Below are 21232 nucleotides of genomic sequence, written 5' to 3' on the forward strand. Positions count from 1 at the left end.
AAACATGGCCATTTCAATACTCTAACCAACCCCTAAAAAACCTTTCACTCATCTGACAATAAGACAAAACTAGGAGGCTCTTGCAAGTTCATTTTGATTTTTATTACATACCACAGACATATGCACTAACCACAGAGTAGGATGATTTTTTGTACTCTCAAAACCACAGGAAATATATTTCCACCTACCCTTTTTTTTCTGATATTGGAGTGGCATTTCAGATTACCATTTTGGGACTGGTTGAGGGCAAAGTAAAAGAAACTGTGGAAGGCAATGTATAGATTACATAATCATGAAGCTATTTTTGGAAGCTAGTAACTTGCTGATTGAGAATAACAGGGCTGTGCAATACTCACAATGCTGATATTACACAAGTACTTATATTTTGTACATCTACTGTTACTGGATACCAAAGAAAGTAGAGGGGTCCCTAAGAATCTTCCGTTCTTGTTTTCAGTTTCCTATGATCCAGTACTTCTCAAAGGCTTTGAAAGGAGCACATGTCCTTGTTTATTAGAAATCTTTTCTGTGCACCCAGGAAATGTAGAAATTGCAACCACTTTCGCTTCTTATGCACATGTGTGCTTTAACAATCCTGACTACTTTTGGCACTGATAGAGTATGAGCTACTCAGAGTTCCTGAAAATATTTGACCTGACTGGTAAGTTACCTTGGCTTGCCTCTGGAGAGGACAGTAATGTATTATTCTTGGTCCAAAATAAGGTTGGCATGGATATATTTAACCTTGTTTACACATACACCAAGGGAGGATTTTATTTTTATTCTTGAATTTTTTTGTCAGGCAGGAGGAAACATATTGAACTTCAATTCTGAGGTAGATAATAGACAGCAATGAGAAAAATACAAGACCCTCTAGGATCTAACCTCTCTCCACCTTTCTAGGCTTATATCGTAGTGTAGTTGACCCTTGAACAATGTGGGGGTTAGGGGCGCTGACCGTCTGCGCAGCCCACACTCCAGGGATATCCTACAGTCAGCCATCCATAAGCGAGGTTCCGTAGCCATAGATTCGACCAACTTGGGATTGTGCAGTACTGTAGCATTTACCACTGAAAAAAACCCAACCTATAAGTGGAGCTGCACAGTTCAAACCTGTGTTGTTCAAGGCTCAGGGGTACTCCCCAAGTGGCTGGCACGACAAGCTAGGTACTGATGGTCCATAATATACCCCTGGTGCTTTTGCATATTGCTCTTAAATTCAGCTTAAGCCTTGCTTCTCTGGAAGGAAGTTCATATCCCTGACTGAGCTGTCACCTTTTTATTTTCTTCTAGAATCCTGGTGTTATCTCAATAATAAATGCTATCACACTGCACTTCATATAAAATAACCTAATTTCTCTCTCACCCACAATATTATGAACCACTAGAGGGAAGAAACTGTGTACTTGTGTTCAGTGATAAGAGATTGAATGCACTCTCTTAATGCCTCTTTAAAATGCTGAAATATAAATATTCTATTTATAAGTGGTAGGTCTCTTTCACAAAACCAGGCAGAGATCTGTTCATTTTTGACTTTGTGAACTTGAAGAAGTTACTTCACTGAAATCTCAATTTTGTCCTAGGTTAGAACTAGACTGATCTGCATTTTACTAAGATGATGGTGTCTGTTACAAGTTACATATTACTACTTTTCCCAGCATAGGACTGTTTTGAATCTGACGATGTAAGAACATTCAGGATAGTAGTGTCTGGCACAGCAGCATAGGCATTAACAAAATACTGGACTTGAATCTAAACTTTTTTAAGCCACAGAGGGAATTCAGCAGACTATGTCTTCTTTTGATTGAACATCTTTTAAGACTGTCTGGAAAGAAGGCATGCTCCTGCCATTGGCACAGCTGAGGCCAATCAGGAACTAAACATCAGCACAGAACAAATTCCAGGCAAGATGGAATCAAAAGATTTTGGAGCCAGGAAGGAGCTTAGGGAGGGTATTTGAATCTAGCAAGCTGTGGACTTTAGTGCCCATCATCCCATCTGGCCTTGCACCAAGACTGTGTGACACAGGCGGTCCATCTGATGTTTAAATTGATCCTTAATCCTCTTCTGCATCTTACCACCTCGCCAAGACCACAAAAGGAATATCTGAATATTCTGTGGGCTTAAAACTACCTACGCTGCCCTTTGGGTTAGAGAATAGGATTTAGTGGTAATTCTTTGAAAAAAAAAATACATTAAAGAAAATGCTCATTGGGCTTCCCTGGTGGTGCAGTGGTTGAGAGTCCGCCTGCCGATGCAGGGGACATGGGTTCGTGAAATAAGAAATAAGCTGCTTCCTATTCTGTTCAGCATCTACACACAGTAAAATGTTTATATGTTGCCACAAATTTTCCAAAAAATTATTTCTTCCTCTACTTTCCACCTACCTCCTCTGAAATGCCAACTTAAAAGAAATGTCCTAGAACTGATTATCTAGAATAGTCCTCCCTTTTTCATATTAGATTTGTGTTTGTTAGTATATAAAAAATTAGTTGATATAGCTTTTGGAAAGTCTAGTTGGCAGTAGAGTTGGACAACAGATGGCCATTCAAGAAGCTAGACCCAGAAAGGTGACTTACTCTGCATGTATATTCTGATAAGAGTCCTATTTTGGGGATACCCTGAAAATCCTTGACCTAATGTAAAGCCCAAGAGACAGTGCAGAGTAGGAACAATTATAACCTGATTAACCTGTTTAAGGCAAAATATACCATTTTAAACCAGCTATAGATAAGCCAGAAATGTACAATAAACAAATATACTGACAGCCAAACAGCAGCTTTTATCTTTTGCAAAAAAAAAGCAGGCAATGTGTAACAAGATATTCTTAACGTTTCCTAGAATTCTAAGTACTTTAAAGTGGTCCTAAAAATAGGTAACTTTCAGTTCCATACTTTGTTTCTGCAGAAACAGCTACTGGCAGGCTCATTTAAAAATAATTCTAAACAATTTTTTTTCTTAAAAAAAAAGTTTATTCTTTTTATCTTTATGGGGAATTAACAGCCGACAACAATATCTAATTAATGCTATGTATAATGGGCAATTTTTAGTTAAGAAGTTTTCCTTCGCTTTGAAACTTTAACTGAATTTTGAAATGTTAACCATGAATGTGTAATAACTGCTCTACTACAAAATTTATGTCACATTTCCAATGTTCCTCTTGCCTCAATGAAAATTACTGAAGGTCCTCCTTTATCATCAAAGCTCAAAGACATTTATGCCATGGCATATGGTAAGTAGATGTGAAAACTGTTTATCATCATGTAGTAAGTTACACAAGATTCCAGTTCAAGTTTATAGGCAAAACATAAACTAGATTTAAAGTGCTGTATTAAAAAACAAAAACACAGTTTGCATTTTGGGGTAATTAAAATGTAGAGACCTAACACTAAAAAGAATGAAAAACGTGTGTAAGATTATCATTCCATTTAGCTCTTTTTTACTCTAAGCATGTAGCCTTATTCCAAAAACAACAGTTAGCTGGTCAAATTTATGCTTAAGACATTTATCCATACTTAACCAGAGGTTTCAGAGACGACCAGTCAGGTATTCTGAATTCTTTTATGTTAAATAGGAACATTTTCTCAATAGCACTCTTAAGTCACTTCTCATTTATCTTCCTCCTTAAGAACTGCATAGGCTTGTTTTAAATAGTTTAAATACCTGTAATAAACTACAGTTTGCTAACAGTAGAGGTACTCTGGTTAATGCTCAAAATGATGTGGGCCAGAGGAAAAGCAAGCATTATTAAATATGAATGCAGTCCTTACCAACACGAATTGAACCTTTTTTTTTTTCCAATCAAAAAGCTAGTCCAAAAAGTCTCATTCTATAAAGATTTATCGTTTCCAAATCACGGTGAAAGGAACTTAAGTAATTTACCAATTTTGTTTTCTCCTATGTGCCTTAAAGATACCTCACTAAAAACTGGTATCTGACATAATAGAATGACATATGCAGAATGTAATATTGTAGTGACAGTACTGAGGTTGATGTTACAGACATATTTAAGCTCTGAGTATTAAATGGTTACATCCTAATTATTTATATAGAACATTGGTCCAATAACAAAAATAGAGAACAGCAGCTGAAAATTTATCTCATTCAATGTTCAAAGATAAAAGGGTTAACCATTCTTTCCATTATTTTCTGCAGATAAGTCCTTTTTTTCATATTTAAATCTGATTGCAACTGAATTCTGGCATTTTTCCAAGCTACTGTATGAAGAGGATGCTGAAGGCCATCACAATACAGCATACCGCAACATAAGGACTCTTCCGTTCACCTGTTGGAAAAAAGGTAGATATATTCACGTTGATTAACTGAGTGGTTAGCAGTAAGGTTATTACTTACTACAGGAGAGGGGCATATAAAAAACCAAGATAAAATTCTTGCCTATGAAGCCCATATATTTAGGGGCAGGGGTGGGCAAAACAAACTACATGCAACATAAAAGTGAGTATACTCCAGAATGAGCTAAACTATACTGATCTATTTCTAAGACCACCTCCTTTTCATGCCTTTAGAAAAACTTTCATGAGCCATTTCAGTGTCACTGCATAAACCCAGATATTAAAAAATATAACACAGAATGTAGGCTAAAGATCCAAATGAAATTATCTCAAAAACTCAATTAAAACCAAAGAAATATTGCTTGTTTTTTCCCTATAAAAAAGGGAAATTTCCACCTATAAAAAGAAATTCAACATACAATTTCCACCTATAAAAAGAAATTCAACATACATACAACATACAGTTTCTAGCCATACTTTTTTCCTTCATTGATAGCAATTCATGACAATTATAAGGGGTAAAAAATAAGCATTCCTAGATGAAAATAAACAGGGTGTTCAATCAAACTGCATTTAAAAAATCAACATAACGTAGAATGCTTAATAAAAACATATCAGAGAAAACTAAACTATTTCTGAAATGGATTTCATATCAAATCTTTTACAGTATAATTACTCTGGGTTAGAGATGCAGAACTTAGAACAACCACTTCTGTATTAGTCAATTTTCACATGTGTTTAAGGAGTGTTTGTTTATACTTGGAGACTTTCCTTTGCATGAAGTAGATCTGGAGTTGGCTTGTGAAACTCCTATAAACAGAGATCCTGTAATTGTGAACTAACTCAAACTCATCTTGTTCCTTCCTGTTTCTTCAGTAATTGCAAGGCTGCACAAAGCAACAGGCATTTTTACGCTGCCTTGAGGGCACATAAGAAAGGAAGAAGGAGAAAGAGTGATGTGCTACTTCTAGGAATAATCCTGGGTATGTACCTGGTTCCTTTATAGAGATGGTTTATACTCACCTCACCTGTGTTTTTCTGTGATGTTTAAAATAATCTTTTCTAGTAACTAAGTTCCATATTTCACTAGCAAGTTCAGTTAACTACTTCTGGAAAATGTCAATCTTGACCACTCTTATCAACTAAAACCTTGAAGGTCATCTTCATTTTCAGAGCTTCCTCACTGAGATCATAGTGATACAGTCAAAAAGTTTGTATATTTGTTCAATGGCAATATTCACAGAAGACATTACACACATACAAATAAAATAAACATTTGGTGTTTTTCTGAAAGTTTTTTCTATCCGTAGACATTTGATGGACTGCATTCCAGCTAAAGGAAAATCTAGAAAGTGAGAAAATACAGTGTTTTTACAATATTATCTCAACTGGAAAAAAAAAAATCTTTTGAAACTAAAAAATACCGTGGTTCCTCATTTTTTAGCCATGCTGATTCTTTCAGGGTAAAAAAACTCTAGTTATCCAACAAAACAATCAGACCAAAATTTCTGGTAGATCTCATAAGGAAGCCTGTCACTCACCACAGGGCTAGATACTCTCACTGTCTAATATAGTCTTCTTAAACACTAAAAGAAGAAACTAATATTGTCCTAAATTTTCCATCTGCTGGAAATTAATTTTTGAGGAAGTTCTTCTCTTCCTCATCCTCCAACTTAGAATGCTATAATTTACATATGGGTTTCATTTTCCCGTTTTTAATTTTCTTAAAAGAGACTGCCATGTGGTAGAGGCTAAACATCTTTGGTTGAACTTGGGTAAGAATGTTACTTCTTGCCTGGTCTTAGGTCTCTATAAGTGAATGTGAAACAGTTGCTGTAATGTGATGTGTAACATGATAAGATGATTTGGCTGGGCCTTTTCCCATTAAAACTGTTTCCTTTCTTTGTGGATATATTCTGTGTCAAGATAAGAGAGGACCATGTGGTTGAGAAAGCAGCATATCACCATCAACATTTTCTAAACCACTTTGCCAAAATGAAAAGCTAATGCTTTCCACATAATTGGCAAAAATGAATAATTGAACCATTTAACCTATGGTATTCATATAGTCAAGACAGGAAAATGGAAATACATGGGCAAGCAAAAAAAGGCACAGTTTATAATTAGACATAAAAATAGGTAGTACTATAGGATAACATGAAGAAAGCTATAAACTAGATGTCTGAAAACTTTAGCTATACTTTCAAGTAAAAATTGTGAACAAAAGGATCACCTGGATTGGCTACTAAATGGAGTTGTACATCGTTTTCTAATTTATTACACAAAAGATGGATTTAAAATACCTTAATATTTTATTCATGAGCTAGCAACTTTAATGTTAGTATGACTCTAATCCAGTGATATTCTCTACTTCCTCAAACTGTCTTGCTCTTCCATATGTTCTCTCTCTTTTTTATTGAATAGTTGACTCAATGTTTCAGGTGTTCAGCAAAGCGATTCAGATAGATACACACACACATATATTTACACATATACTCTTTTTCCAGATTCTTTTCCATTACAGGTTATTACAAGATATTGAATATAGGTCCCTGTGCTATATAGTAGGTCCCTGCTATTTATCTATTTTATATATAGTAGTACATATCTGTTAATCCCAATTTCCTAATTTATCCCCTTCCCTTGCCCCTGCCTTTCCCCTTTGGTAACCATAAGTTTGCTTTCAATATCTATGAGTCTATTTGTTTTGTAAATAAATTCATTTGTATCATTTTTTTTAGATTCCACATATAAGTGAGATCATATGATATTTGTCTTTCTCTGCCTTAATCTCTAGATCCATCCATGTTGCTGCAAATGGCATTATTTTACTCTTTTTTATGGTTGAGTGATATTCTACGACTGCAATGAACATTGGGGTGCATGTATCGTTTCGAATTATGGTTTTCTCTGGATATATGCCCAGGAGTGTGATTGCTGAATCATATGGTAACTCTATTTTTAGTTTTTTAAGGGTTCTCCATAGTGGCTGCACCAATTTACATTCTCAACAACAGTGTAGGAGGGTTCCCTTTTCTCCACACCCTCTCCAACATTTATTATTTGCAGACTTTTTGACGTTGGCCATTCTGACCAGAGTGAGGTGATACCTCATTGTAGTTCTGATTAGCATTTCTCTAATAATTAGCGATGTTGCGCTTCTTTTCATGTGCCCGTTGGCCATCTGTATGTCTTCTTTGAAGAAATGTCTATTTAGAGCTTCTGCCCATTTTTTGATTGGTTATCCCTTTGATATTGAGCTGTACAAACTGTTTGTATATTTTGGACATTAATTCCCTGTTGGTCACATCATTTGCAAATATTTTCTCCCATTCCATAGACTGTCTTTTCGTTTTGTTTATGGTTTCCTTTGCTGTGCAAAAGCATGTAAGTGTGATTAGGTCCCATTTGTTTATTTTTGTTTTTGTTTCCATTATTCTAGGAGTCGGATCCAAAAAAATATTGCTGCGATTTATGTCAAAGAGTGTTCCGCCTATGTTTTCCTCTAGGAGTTTCATAGTACCCAGTCTTAAAATGGATTAAACACCTAGATGTGAGTTTATTTTTGTATGGTGTTAGAGAATCTTCTAATTTCATTCTTTTACATATAGCTGTCCAGTTTTCCCAGCACCACTTACTGAAGAGACTGTCTTTTCTCCATTGTATATTCTTGCCTCCACTGTCCTAGATTAATTGACCATAAGTGCGTGGGGTTTATTTCTGGGCTTTCTATCCTGTCCCACTGATCTATGTCTGTTTTTGTGCTGGTACCATACTGTTTTTGACCATACCCTTGTAATAGTCTGAAGTCAGAGGGCAAGATTCCTCCAGCTGTTCTTCCTTCTCAAGATTATTCTGGCTAATCGGAATTTTTGTGTTTCTATACAAATTTTTAAATTATCTGTTCTAGTTCTGTGAAAAACAAACACCATTGGTAATTTGATAGGGAATGCAGCTGAATCTGTAGATTTCCTTGGATACTATGGTCATTTTAACAATATTGATTCTTCTAATCCAAGAACACAGTGTATCTTTCCATCCGTTTGTGTTATCTTCAATTTCTTTCATCAGTGTCTTCTAGTTTTCAGAGTACAGGTTTCTAACCTCCTTAGCTTTATTGCTAGGTATTCGATTCTTTTTGATGAGATGGTAAATGGGGAAACTATTAGAGCTCATCAATGAATTTGGTAAAGTCGCAGGATACAAAATTAATATACAGAAATCTGTTGCATTTCTATACACTAACAAACAATGAAATATCAGAAAGTGAAATTATGGAGACAATCCCATTATGTTCTCTCTTTGTAGTTTATGTGAGGTATTCTTACCAGCCTGTTCCTTAGCGAGATTACCTTTTTCCTTGAGTGACCTGGATCTTGAAGCAAGGAGTTTGGTGTATGTATATTTACATTTACCATTAGCCCTTGAGGGTGCTTTTTTGTCTCTTTCTCTCCCTCTTCTTGGTTACTTTTGAAGGGCTTAAGATTTCTTCTGTTGTTTCAGGGTTTGCGTTGGGACTCTGCAGATGTGATCTAAAAGCATCAGAAAATACTATCTCTTGGGGAGACTGGCCAAGATGGTGGAGTAGAAACACCCTGAGCTCACCTCCTCTCACAAGCACACCAAAATCACAACTATTTGCAGAACAACCATCGATGAAAAAGACTGGAACCTACCAGAAAAGATCTTCTACAACCAAAGACACAAAGAAAGAACCACAAGGAGACAGGTAGGTGGGGAAGACTAGCTGTATAGTCAAGTCCCATACCACTGGGTGGACAACCCACAAACTGGAGAATAATTACGTTGTAGAGATTCTCTCAAAGGAGTGAAAGGTCTGACCTGAGCATAAGGCTCTCCAGCCTGGAGGTCCTGCACTGGGAAGACGAGCCCCCAGAGCACTGGCTTTGAAGGCCAGTGGGCCTTAATTTCAGGAGTCCCATAGGACTTCGGGGAGAGAGACTTCACTCTTAAAGGGCACCCACAAAGTTTCACACATTCCAGGACTCAGGGCAAAAGCAGTAATTTGATAGGAGCCAGGACTCAGGGCAAAAGCAGTAATTTGATAGGAGCCTGGGTCAGACCTACTTGCTGGTCTTGGAGAATCTCCCGGAGGAACAGGAGGCAACTGCAACGCACCCTGGGGACATAGACACTGGTGGCAGCCATTCATAGAGCTACTTCTACCATGGGGACACTGGTGCTAGCAGGCGCCATTGTGGAATCTTCCCTCTAGCTTATTAGTGCTAGGACCCAACCGTGCCCTGGCCCAACAGTCTATAGGTGCCAATACTGGGACACCTCAGGCCAAGCAACTCACTCAGTGGGGACAGAGCCCCACCCATCAGCAGACAGGCTGCCTTAAGACCCCCTGAGCCCACAGCTGCCTCTGGACATGGCCCTGTCCAGCAGGGTCCCAGCACCCAGTTCCCCAACCAGTGGGCAGGCACCAGCCCCAGAAACTCCTGGAGCCCAGCCCTGCCCTCAAGGAAGCCTGTTCTAGCCTCTGGACCAGCCTCACCCATCAGGTGGCAGACACCAAATGCAAGAAAACCACAATCCTGCAATCTGCAGACCCAGCCTGCCCACACCTCCCAGTAGGCCAGACCCTGCCCTGGGACCAGTTGGGACATGGTCCTGCCCACTAGCAGGCCAACACAAGTTTCAGGACACCCTGGACTCCATACAAAACTGTGTCAGGAACCCCTCCCCACCCCTCTCAGTGGTGCTGAGAAAACAGCTACAAAGAATGAAAACAGCTAAAAGAATGAAGTCAGAATAGTTTCTCATACCACATATAAAAATAATCTCAGGGCTTCCCTGGTGGCGCAGTGGTTGAGAGTCCGCCTGCCGATGCAGGGGACACGGGTTCGTGCCCCGGTCCGGGAAGATCCCACATGCCGCGGAGCGGCTGGGCCCGTGAGCCATGGCTGCTGGGCCTGCGCGTCCGGAGCCTGTGCTCCGCAACAGGAGAGGCCACAGTGGTGAGAGGCCCGCGTACCGCAAGAAAAAAAAAAAAAAAAAATCTCAAAATGTACTGAAGACCTAAATGTAGGACCGGAAACCATAAAACTCCCAGAAGAAAACATAAATGGAACACTCTTTGACATTAAATCATATTTTTTTTGATCTGTCTCCTAAAGCAAAGGAAACAAAAGCAAAAATAAACAAATCAGACCTAATTAAACATAAAAGCTTTCGCACAGCAAAGGAAGCCATCAGCAAAACAAAAAGACAACCTACACAATGGGAGAAAATATTTGCTAATGATATGACTGATAAGGGATTAATATACAAAATCTATAAACAGCTCATACAACTCAACATCAAAAAACAAACAACCCAATTAAAACTGGGCAGAAGACCTAAATAGAAATTTTTTCAAAGAAGATATAGAGATGACCAACAGGCAGATGAAAAGATGCTCAACACTACTAATCATCAGAGAAATGCAAAAATGAGATGTTATCTCACACCTGTCAGAACACCTGTCATCAGAAAGAACACAACAAATGTTGCTGAGGATGTGGATGGTGGTGGGAATGTAAATTGGTGCAGCCACTGCAGGAAACAGGATGGAGGTTTCTCCAAACAGTAAAAATAGAGCTACCATATGACCCAGAAATCCCACTCCTGGGTACATATCCGACTAAAACAAAAACATTATTTTGAAAAGATACATGCACCGTAATGTTCAAAGTAGTATTACTTAGTATTACTTACAATTGCCATGATATGGAAGCAACCTAAGTGTCCATCAACAGGTGAATCGATAAAGATGTGGCATACACTCACTCACTCTCATTCTCTCTCTCTGGAATACTACTCAGCCATAAAAAAGAATGAAATTTTGCCATTTGCAACCACATGGATAGACTTGAAGGTTTTTATGCTAAGTGAAATAAGTCAGTCAGAGAAAGACAAACACTGTATGATATCACTTATATGTAGAATCTAAAAAATAAAACCAAGTAGTGAATATAGGAAAAAGTAAACAGATTCACAGATCTAGAGAACAAACTAGTGGTTACCAGTGGTGAGAGGGAAGGGGGGAGGGAAAAGACAGGAGTAGGGGGTTCAGAAGTACAAACTGTAATGTATAAAATAAATAAGCCACAAGAATATATAGTACAACACAGGGAATATAGCCACTATTTTATAATAACTATAAATGGAATATAACCTTTAAAAATTATGAATCACTACATTGTACACCTGTATCTTATGTAATATTCTACATCAACTATACTGCAATAAAAAAAGAATACTGGCAAATAAAATGCATTTTAATTCATTTACTTACCAATCATTTGAGAGTCTACTATGTGCTGGGCACTGTGTTAAATGTTATTGTATACATAGTGTTATGGGACAATGTATAGTATATACTGTTATCTAACCATAAACACACTTAAGGTGCTACTAATCTTATTATGAAAAGTTAGAAGATATCCACATTTACACAAAGCTCAAGTATGACCACATACATGGATTCAAAAGATGAAATAGTTCATGTTTTCTAAAAGCAACCAATAAGATTCTATGACCTAGCAGAGGGCAATTAGATAGTTGCTCAGCAAGCCTTTCATTAAATGGAAAAATCATCCTCAGTTATCAAAATGGTACACATTATACAGAATTGCATGCTCTATACTAAAGTATGTGTGCATAAAACTATACACATTTGTCTGAAATCTCCCCAAAACCAGGAATGCATAGTATTTGATATCTGAATTAGAGAGACTTTTGTCATATTTTCCATCTCCCTGCTAATGAAGTATTATTAGCTATCTATGAAGTCTAGTTTTAAATAGTGTCAGGAAAAGTTAGGTGGAACTCTACAAACTACTGCAAAATGCACATAGTTGAGAAGGCTGCACTTTAAAAACTGACATTTGATTTGTTTGAACACAACAAGTAAATTGGCCAACAATTTACAGATGAAGAAGTGGAGAGAGATTATAGATAGATACTCACCAATTCTGGCACACTTCCAAAATATACCCAACAACCTGCATAGAATAAAAAAAAGTATCTACTGTTTACTGGGAAAGGTGAATTATTCAGAACTATATGGAGAATTTATTATATACTAGTATTTTAACTGCTGATGCTTTGCTTTAAACTGAAATGTAGTTGATGTTGAGCAACCACTTATGGAGAAAAGTAGGACACAGTAATAGCTTATCAACCATCAATGTATAGAAACTGTCAGAAACTGAACATATGTTGTCTCACAGGTTAAGCCCAAAGTAAATTAATGTGACAGTGGCAAAAATTTGCACCAGGGCTTACTATTAGAAGATTGATTCCGTCAACTTCAAGTGCTTTACCTTCAAAAGCAGAAAATACATATGCCCATTTAAATAAATGTTAACTTTGAGAAAACAGTAAATGGGAACAGTTGGTTCTGGATAAATTTTTACATTAAAAAATAAAACTCTCATACTGAATAAACTTACTTCTTACTGAATATAGTTCTTTATTTAAATGATCTATAATCATGAACTCCAATGATAGCATTTACATAACTATAACATTAAATAAGGAGGAATACAAAAATATGAGCCTATATTTCAGTGTAATATATTCAATATATTTCAACATATATATTTCAATGTAAGTGGAAAACCCTAGTTTCATATAATTGTATATGCAATTAACTAAATATGCCATTTAAAACACATATACTCTGGAAATAAGAAAAATTAGACTAATATGTCCATTTCAATTCTATGAATGAATATATTATGAATACATATTATATGGATATATCACTTATTTTGCATGCATTAAAAAATACCAGCTCAAAAAAAAGGACAAGTCATTCAATGAATAGAGATATTTGGGAAAAAACACACATTGTAGACAACTATTTTGTTGGTGTGACAAAAGAATAGAATTATAAATAGTGTTACACATGGTTACAAATCAAGATAAATTAACATTACTTATTAGGATTGGGATAAGAAAATCATAATGTTTAAATTACAGGGAAATTTATAATTTTTTTTTTTGCCCAAAGAGATGGCTGGCAATGAATCACTGTATTTGAATGGTTAAGACTGAAAGAAAATGCTGATTCAATCAAGTTCTATACACTTTCCTCCTTTGAAGTATACAGTGAATTCCTGACATCAAAGCAAGAAGTCTCTTAGTACAGATTAAATGAAATGGGCAAAAATACAAGTTTATTGTAAGGGATGGGCATTCTGACAGGTGAAACAATTTTCTTCTTATAGGAATAAAAAGGACAAAAATCATAAGCACTCTTGAAAGCAAAGGATCAGGGCTAGATTGTGCCTAAGTTCAATCCTACTTAATTGGTTGCATAACTGTGGGCAAGTTATTTTACCTCTTTTCTCTTTATCTCATCCTCATAGGGTTGTTACAAGGATTAAATGAGTTATTACACAGAAAGTCTTTAGAATAGTGATTAACATGCACTGTGTTCAGTATTACACAGGCCAAAGGTGTATGTGACATGACTCCAGGTATCACTTACATTGGCTTACCTTTCATCAAAAAATGAAAGACAACTGGTTAGTGATCTGCAAAGCCCTGGATGCTTGATTCTAAAAGTCTATTGATTATAAAATGCATTATTGACTTAAAGCTCCTCTGGCTGAGGTACTCAGAGGCAGGACACCTGAAGTTCCTCTATGGAAAGCTTAGGGCCCCACAGAATAATCTGAAACCACATGACCATAGTCAAGGTCTTTTCAGGTCTTATAGTCTAGAAATAACTAAAAGCCTCATTAGGAAATTGGTATAACACACTTAGCATACTGAAAGCTATTTAAATGAAAAAAATTTCCCAACTTGGCAACTTAAGAGATTAATTGGTACTGCTTTGGCCTTTTTCACGTATTTCCCTACCTAGACATTTCTGTAATATCCCAAATGCTAAAAGGAACTTTATTAGCTGGTAAAAACCAATGCAGATATGATGCTTAGTTTCTAAGGATATAAGCCAATAAGTCTATCTGCTGATAAAACTATTAAGTCTATGAAAATATGAAGCAAGACAAAGTAGCAATCTTTCTTTGCTGCTTTTTAGTTCTATATTATTTGAAGCAGCAAAAAATTAATTTGTTATTTTCAACAGTGAAGTTATCAAGAACTCATTTTATCTAATTGGTCCAGATTACCTTCACTTTAGCATGGAATACTCACTATAATGAAAGGAAAGCTTTTTTTTTTTTTTTTTTGCTGTACGCGGGCCTCTCACTGTTGTGGCCTCTCCTGCTGCGGAGCACAGGCTCCGGATGCGCAGGCCCAGCGGCCATGGCTCACGGGCCCAGCCGCTCTGCGGCATGTGGGATCCTCCCGGACCGGGGCATGAACCCGTGTCCCCTGCATCGGCAGGTGGACTCTCAATCACTGCGCCACCAGGGAAGCCTGGAAAGCTTATTTTGAGTCTCATAAAAATACGTATTACAACAGAACAATGACCAGTAAAAATTTCTTCTACAGAAAATACTTCGTATGTACAAGTCAAAATAAAAGGGGCTTAACATTTATATAAATAGAAGCAAAGTTTTAAAAAAAAGCTTTGAAACAGTTGACTATATCATTATATATTTTAAAATGTGAAAATAGGCGTGTTATTTCTTTGGTTTTTATGTAGGAGAAATATACTACTACTCAACCTCTACTGTAAGGTTGGCAGCCCTGAGAACTCCTTTTTTAATGTAGCATGTTATGGATGTGTTCCTGCTTCCAAAGGAATGAGGAGCAGACATTTCCACATGCAATCTACTTTTTTTGTCGCAGCATCAGAAAAGTACAAATACACTGTTCTGCCACTATGAGATTATTCTTCAATGACATAAACACTTAAATTTCTTATTAGACATTATGTATTACATTAGAAATCTAAACTAATGATCAATGATACTGTTTACTGGATTCTACCATATGCTTTAATTATAAGTTAATCGTTGGGGGTTGCAGAAGAAGGGTAGGAGGAAATAAAACTGGCTGGCTAGAAAGGCTTCAGGCACAACTAAGCAACAAATAAGATTATATAATTTCAACAAAGGGACAAAGTATTGAGTGCTGAGTTCAGAGAAAAAGGTGGACTGATGAGAAGATAATGTCTACAAAGGAAGTGAGGCATTGTCAGAAAAACTGATGGACAAATAACATCTATTTTCACCTTCAGTAGGTTAAATAAAATCCCTCATGCCAATAAAGACAGACAATCAGTTTATTGGAACAGGATTATAGATTTTCATTATTCAAAACTGGTTAGGGGTTCTATTTATATCTTTATAGATGTTCAAACAAACCTATGTAATAAAAAGAAAGGAATAGTAACAAAAGCCAAATGATTTAGATAATAGGATGTTTGAATAAATGTTAATTATGACCCCAAAGATATAATGGAGTTGAAGAAAAGAGAATTATTTCCTCTCATGCTTGAGTATCTACTACCTGGCCTCTTGTAGGGGCTTTTTATTAGTGGAAAAGCAGAGTTTGACCTTGCAGGATCTTAATTTGGCCCTTTTCCTTTCATCAAAAACAAAAAAGGTGCTGGAGATAATTAATTATTCCTATGTGAAGTATTCTACTATTTCATCCTATTATTTCTTAAGATGATTAAGTGAGGTACAGGATCTTACCACAAAAGAATTAAAGACAATTGTGAATTCAAGAAATTAATAAATCTGTAAGGCGAAGAAAGTCTGCATAGTTTTCACCACATGGTCTCTGTTTTTTTACATACTTGTCCTGGTTGAACTCAATATGTATTTCTGTATTAGGAACATGGCACTTAAAAATTTTAAGTCTTTGTGGTATCATATTAAGCTTAAATGTTTTTTGGGTGTGAACATATAATTAAAAGTGATGTGACATGCCCAAGACTGAATTTTCATTACTTTTTTAAGTAAGCTAAATAAATTTCTCCAAACATGTTTGCTTTATGATACAGATGAGGAGCCTGTATGATTAGACCAGTCTGGGAATGAAGAGGCAATGTCTATATTATTATTTTTATGGACACAGTGCTTATAAGATGTTTAATGGTTTCAAAATATGATAACCAATTTTACTAATATTCTATTAAATACTAAGGCCAAACACTGTCTTTGAAAGTACTAAATTGTAGCTTCAATCTCAGAAAAAAATCTATCACATCTTTTAAAATACACTTTTTTTTTCAGTCCAACACATTTCAGGTCACTTCTGATATTTATATTTTTATTTAGTAAGCTTCTGTGAATATAAAGATTTGGATTTTTAAAAATAGGGAAAAAATAATGTAAAAAGTTATTATAAACTAAATTACATATAGGAATTAAATTATTTAATGACTTTCAGTAACTGACATTCAATATCTCTAAGAACTAATTTGGGTGATTAGACATTATTAGTGACATACCCAGTTTTATTCCTGTCCAGGAGGCTGGGTGCCAAGGATCGGATATAAGCACAGGTACATATAAGCAGCAAGATTACAGTCAACAGACTCTGAAAATTGAAAATGGCAGACTAAAAAGAGAAAAAGAAAAATTAATGTTAGAAGATAAACTGCACAGGTAAAAAATGTCAAATTCATATTAAGAATCATACTTTTTTCTTCAAAAAGGCAAACAGATGTGTCTGAGAACACTTTAAAAGCAAAATCACAAGGTATTTTGAGAGCATACTTTCCTCTCCATTCTTTGGGCTAAGGAATTCAGAAGATGCAACAAAAATTCTAAATTCAAGAACTTAAAAACACTACCAAAAATGTCATGAATCCAGAACAGCTCACCAAAGCTTAACCAATAATTAACAGAGATATTCTAGGATCCCAGACTACTAGGCAGAACATGGGGTCTCCAAGCTCTGCAAGTAAGCTGGTTATATGACCTCAGTTGAATACTGGCTTCTCTAAATCTCTGTTTCACATCAGTAAAACTGGGTGGAGAATGGGGAGACAGACTCAATGCTGGTTCAAGTTTCTTTCAATTCTGAAATTCTTTTAGAATAAGAATGCTTTAAATTTAAGTAATCATGTTCCATTTGTTGACTAATACTACTAGCCTATTAGATTTTGGTGAAAGAAAAGCACTTGCTCATTCACTGCTGATTTTTTAAAAGTCATTAAAATAAAATTTAACACAGGATTCTGTTCCTGAAGAAAACTGTTACATGTTTATCACAATACTCATCCCTGAAGAGTGGACATTGTCTATCAACTCTGAATCTCCAGCACCTATGTGCCAGCCGCACAGTGGGAGCCCAGGAAGAGATGATTGAATAAAATAAAACAATTTTTAAAAAGTGCAGGAATACTACTGTACGTATAAGAAAGAATAACATTTCCATTATATACAGGTAGCTAAAATATAGCAATCTCACACAGTAGCCAGCAATATGCTTATTTAGTAAATTCAGAAGTACTTCCCGAGGGGGATCACGATGGCAGAATAGGAGGATGTGAAGCTCACCTCCCCCAACAAACACATCGAAAATACATCTACATGTGGAACAATTCTCACAGAAAACCAATAGGAAATGGGCAGAAGATCTCCTATATAACCAAAGCTGCACGAAAGACCTCCATGTAAGTAGGTAGGACAGGAAAAGAAAAAAAAAGGCATCAGGATGGGACCTGAGCCTCTGGGGGGGATGTGTAAAGGAGAAAAGGTCCACACAGGCAGGCTTAGGGAGCCCCCTTGCCTGCTGGGACAGACAGAGGGGCTAGAGAAGCCTGGACTTTACTTGAGAGGAGTGTGCGCAGACTGGCTTGCTAACAGTCACGGTGAAGGGAGACTGGTGCTGGCACCTGTACCTCACCACACTTCCCAATCAAAGTGTGAATCTGGTGGGGCTACAAATACCTACAGCAGCTAAGCAGTGAATCTTGGCAGACAAACCCTAGGGAAAGACTCCATTTAGCTGCAAGGAGCTAGTCCTGAGGGTCTGGGGTGTGGTCCAGGTCTAACAACAGAGGCATTGTTCCGATGTCAGCACTCCTAAGGTGGGGATGGGGGGAAAGGGGGTGGGTCTGGGCTTTGTCAGCAGCACCTGGTGGAGCACAGAAAGGCATGTATCTGGTACAAAGCCTCTAGGGAGGAGTACTCAGTGCTCCAGTTCTGCCCACCCCACACCTCTGCTTGGAGTTGGATCTGGGGTGGACAGGTCCTGGGAGAGGCCTGCCACAGAGGCAGTCAAGGTCCCAGGCAGCAGCCCAACCATCTCGATTCATGCAGCCACAGCACCCTGGCCCCCAGCGCCAGCCTACTCCGTATCACTGCCTAGCACTACATCTAGGACGAACACAGTGGAAAAAGGGAAGCAACTTTGGACTGCATGGGAGGCACATAGGTTCACCGTGACCACATGAGCCTCACCTGCTTCAGCGGTCACCTCCTTTGGGACAGGGCACGCACTCAAGGGCAATGGAGCCTCATCAAATCCAACCCTCAGGGCTTCTACTCCAACAACTGGGGAGGAGGCCCTGACTCCAACAGGCCATGGAGCAATGAGGGGGTTCTGCCTAACACCCAGTGCCGGCCCTGGACACCAAAACACCTATCACATCCCCATCAAGGGGATAACAGCCAGCAGACTCTGGGGAGAAGAGGTGGCTGGCATTCATACCAAAACCAGCCCTCACACCAAAAATACTGGACTCACACAGAGTACACATGATGCTCCCACGTTGAAAACACCCCCTCAAGACCACAGTAGAAAACGTTTCTCCTAAACTCAGACAGAAGAAGTTAAGCAAAATGAAAAAGGAGAGGAGCTACTCCCAATTAAAAGAATGACAGACATCCCCTAAAAGAAATGAAGCAGACCTCACCAGTCTCCTAGACCCTGAGTTCAAAAAGAAGATAAGGAAAATGCTAAAGGAATTAAGATTATCAATAGAAATGCAGATCACTGTAACAAGGAACTAGAAACTACTAAGATGAAGCAATCAAAATTAGACAACTCAAGTGCTGAGATAACAACCAATCTAGAGCAATCAACAGCAAACTAAATAACACTTAAGAACAAATAAGTGATCTGGAGAACAGAACGATGGAAATCAATCAGAACAGCTAAAGAAAAACAAAATTAAAAAATGAAAACAACTTACAAGATTTCTGGTATAACATTAACCATACCAATGTTCACATTCCAGTGGTCTCAGAAGAGAGGTAAAAGGGGATTGAAAATTTATTTGAGGAAATTAGGGCTAAAAATTTCCCAAGCCAAAAGAAAGAAATAGATATCCAGGTACAGGAAACACAGAAGGTCCCCCAAAAGATGAACCCAAACAGACCTATCCCAAGACATATCATAATTAAAATGGCAAAAGTTAAAAACAAAGAACTCTAAAGGCAGCAAGAGAAAAACAAAGAGCTATATACAAGGGAATCCCTATCAGGCTATCAGCTGGATGAATTCTCTGCAGAAAATTGCAAACCAGAAGGAAGTGGCATGATATACTCAAAATCCTGAAAGGGAAAAACCTGCAACATACTTTACCCAGCAAGAATATCATTTAGAATAGAAGGAGAGATAAAGAATTTCTCAGACAAGTAAAAACTAAAAGAATACAGCAATACTAAACCTACCCTAAGGTCTCCTCAAAAGAGCAAAGGAGCAAGAATTTATACGAAAGTGAAAATTACAATAGGAAAGGCAAATATATAAAAGGATTGAAGATCATTTAAATAAGACATTACATTGATTAAAAACAAGAAGGGACTTCCCTGGTGGCAAAGTGGTTAAGAATCCACCTGCCGACGCAGGGGACACAGGTTTAATCCCTGATCCAGGAAGATCCTACATGCTGCGGAGCAACTAAGTCTGTGTGCCATAACTACTCAGCCTGCGCTCTAGAGCCCGCGAGGCACAACTACTGAGCCTGCATGCCACAACTACCAAAGCCCACGCACCTAGAGCCTGTGCTCCGTAACAAGAGAATCCACCGCAATGAGAAGCCCATACACCGCAACAAAGAGTAGCCCCTGCTCACTGCAACTAGAGAAAGCCCATGTGCGGCAATGAAGATGCGATGCAGCAAAGACAAAAACAAAAACAACAACAACAAAAATTGTAAAAGCAAGTAGAGATAGTTATGGTCAACATACTTGAAAACCCAGTTAACCACAAAATAAAAAACATATGATAGATTCAAAAAGAAAGGAACTCAAGCATAATACGAAAGAAAACCATCAAACCACAAAAGGAAAAAGAAGAAGAAACTAACAAAGTACAAAATTAACTGGCAATAAGCACATACCCATCAATAACTACTTTAAATGTCAATAGACTAAATGACCTGATCAAAAGACACAGAGTGGCAGATTAGATAAAAAATAGGAACCTATAATATGCTACCTACAAGAGACTCACTTCAGGGCTAAGGTGACACATAGACTGAAAGTGAGGAGATGGAAAAAAATATTTCAGGCAAATGGAAATGACAGTAAAGTGGTGGTAGCAATAATCATATCAGACAAAGTAGACTTAAAGTCCATAAAGAAAAAGGACATTAGACAATGATAAAGGGATCAATACAATTAGAGGATATTACACTCATTAACATATATGCACCAGTATAAGCACCTAAATATATATCAATAGAATACTAACAGACATAGAGGGAGAAACTGGCAGAAATACAATAATAGTAGGAGACTTTAACATCCCACTGACATCAATGGACAGATCTTCCAGACAGAAAATCAGTAAGAAAACAGATGTCCTAAATGACACAATAGACCAGTTGGACTTAATTGACACCTACAAGACACTACATCCCAGAAAACCAGAATACACATTGTTTTTCAAGCGTACATGGAACATTCTCTAGGATAGACCACATACTGGGTCACAAAACAAGCCTCAACAAATTTAAGAGCATAGTAATTATTTTAAGTATCTTTTCTGACCACAATGGTATGAAACTACACATCAACCACAGGAAGAAAAATGGGAAAAGAACA

General features: G+C 37.3%; 1 protein-coding gene and 1 non-coding gene across 2 annotated transcripts in view; both read right to left on the reverse strand.

Annotated features, from left to right (window-relative positions):
* Positions 1-87: 87 nt before the first annotated feature.
* TMEM167A (transmembrane protein 167A) overlaps positions 88-21232 on the reverse strand; it is a 37150-nt gene continuing 16005 nt past the window's right edge. Inside the window, exons 2-4 of the mRNA XM_060143236.1 lie at positions 16681-16790; positions 12270-12304; positions 88-4285 (exon numbers count right to left, since the gene is read on the reverse strand). Coding sequence (XP_059999219.1) covers positions 4215-4285; positions 12270-12304; positions 16681-16790 — 216 coding nt within the window. The 3' untranslated portion in view covers positions 88-4214. The remainder of the gene's footprint in view (positions 4286-12269; positions 12305-16680; positions 16791-21232) is intronic.
* LOC132518955 (small nucleolar RNA U109) lies at positions 14915-15049 on the reverse strand. The gene has a single exon (XR_009540068.1). It is a non-coding gene; the product is annotated as a small nucleolar RNA U109 (small nucleolar RNA).

The sequence above is a fragment of the Lagenorhynchus albirostris genome, chromosome 3 (assembly GCF_949774975.1).
Source record: "Lagenorhynchus albirostris chromosome 3, mLagAlb1.1, whole genome shotgun sequence".
In the NCBI taxonomy this organism is placed as follows: domain Eukaryota; kingdom Metazoa; phylum Chordata; class Mammalia; order Artiodactyla; family Delphinidae; genus Lagenorhynchus; species Lagenorhynchus albirostris.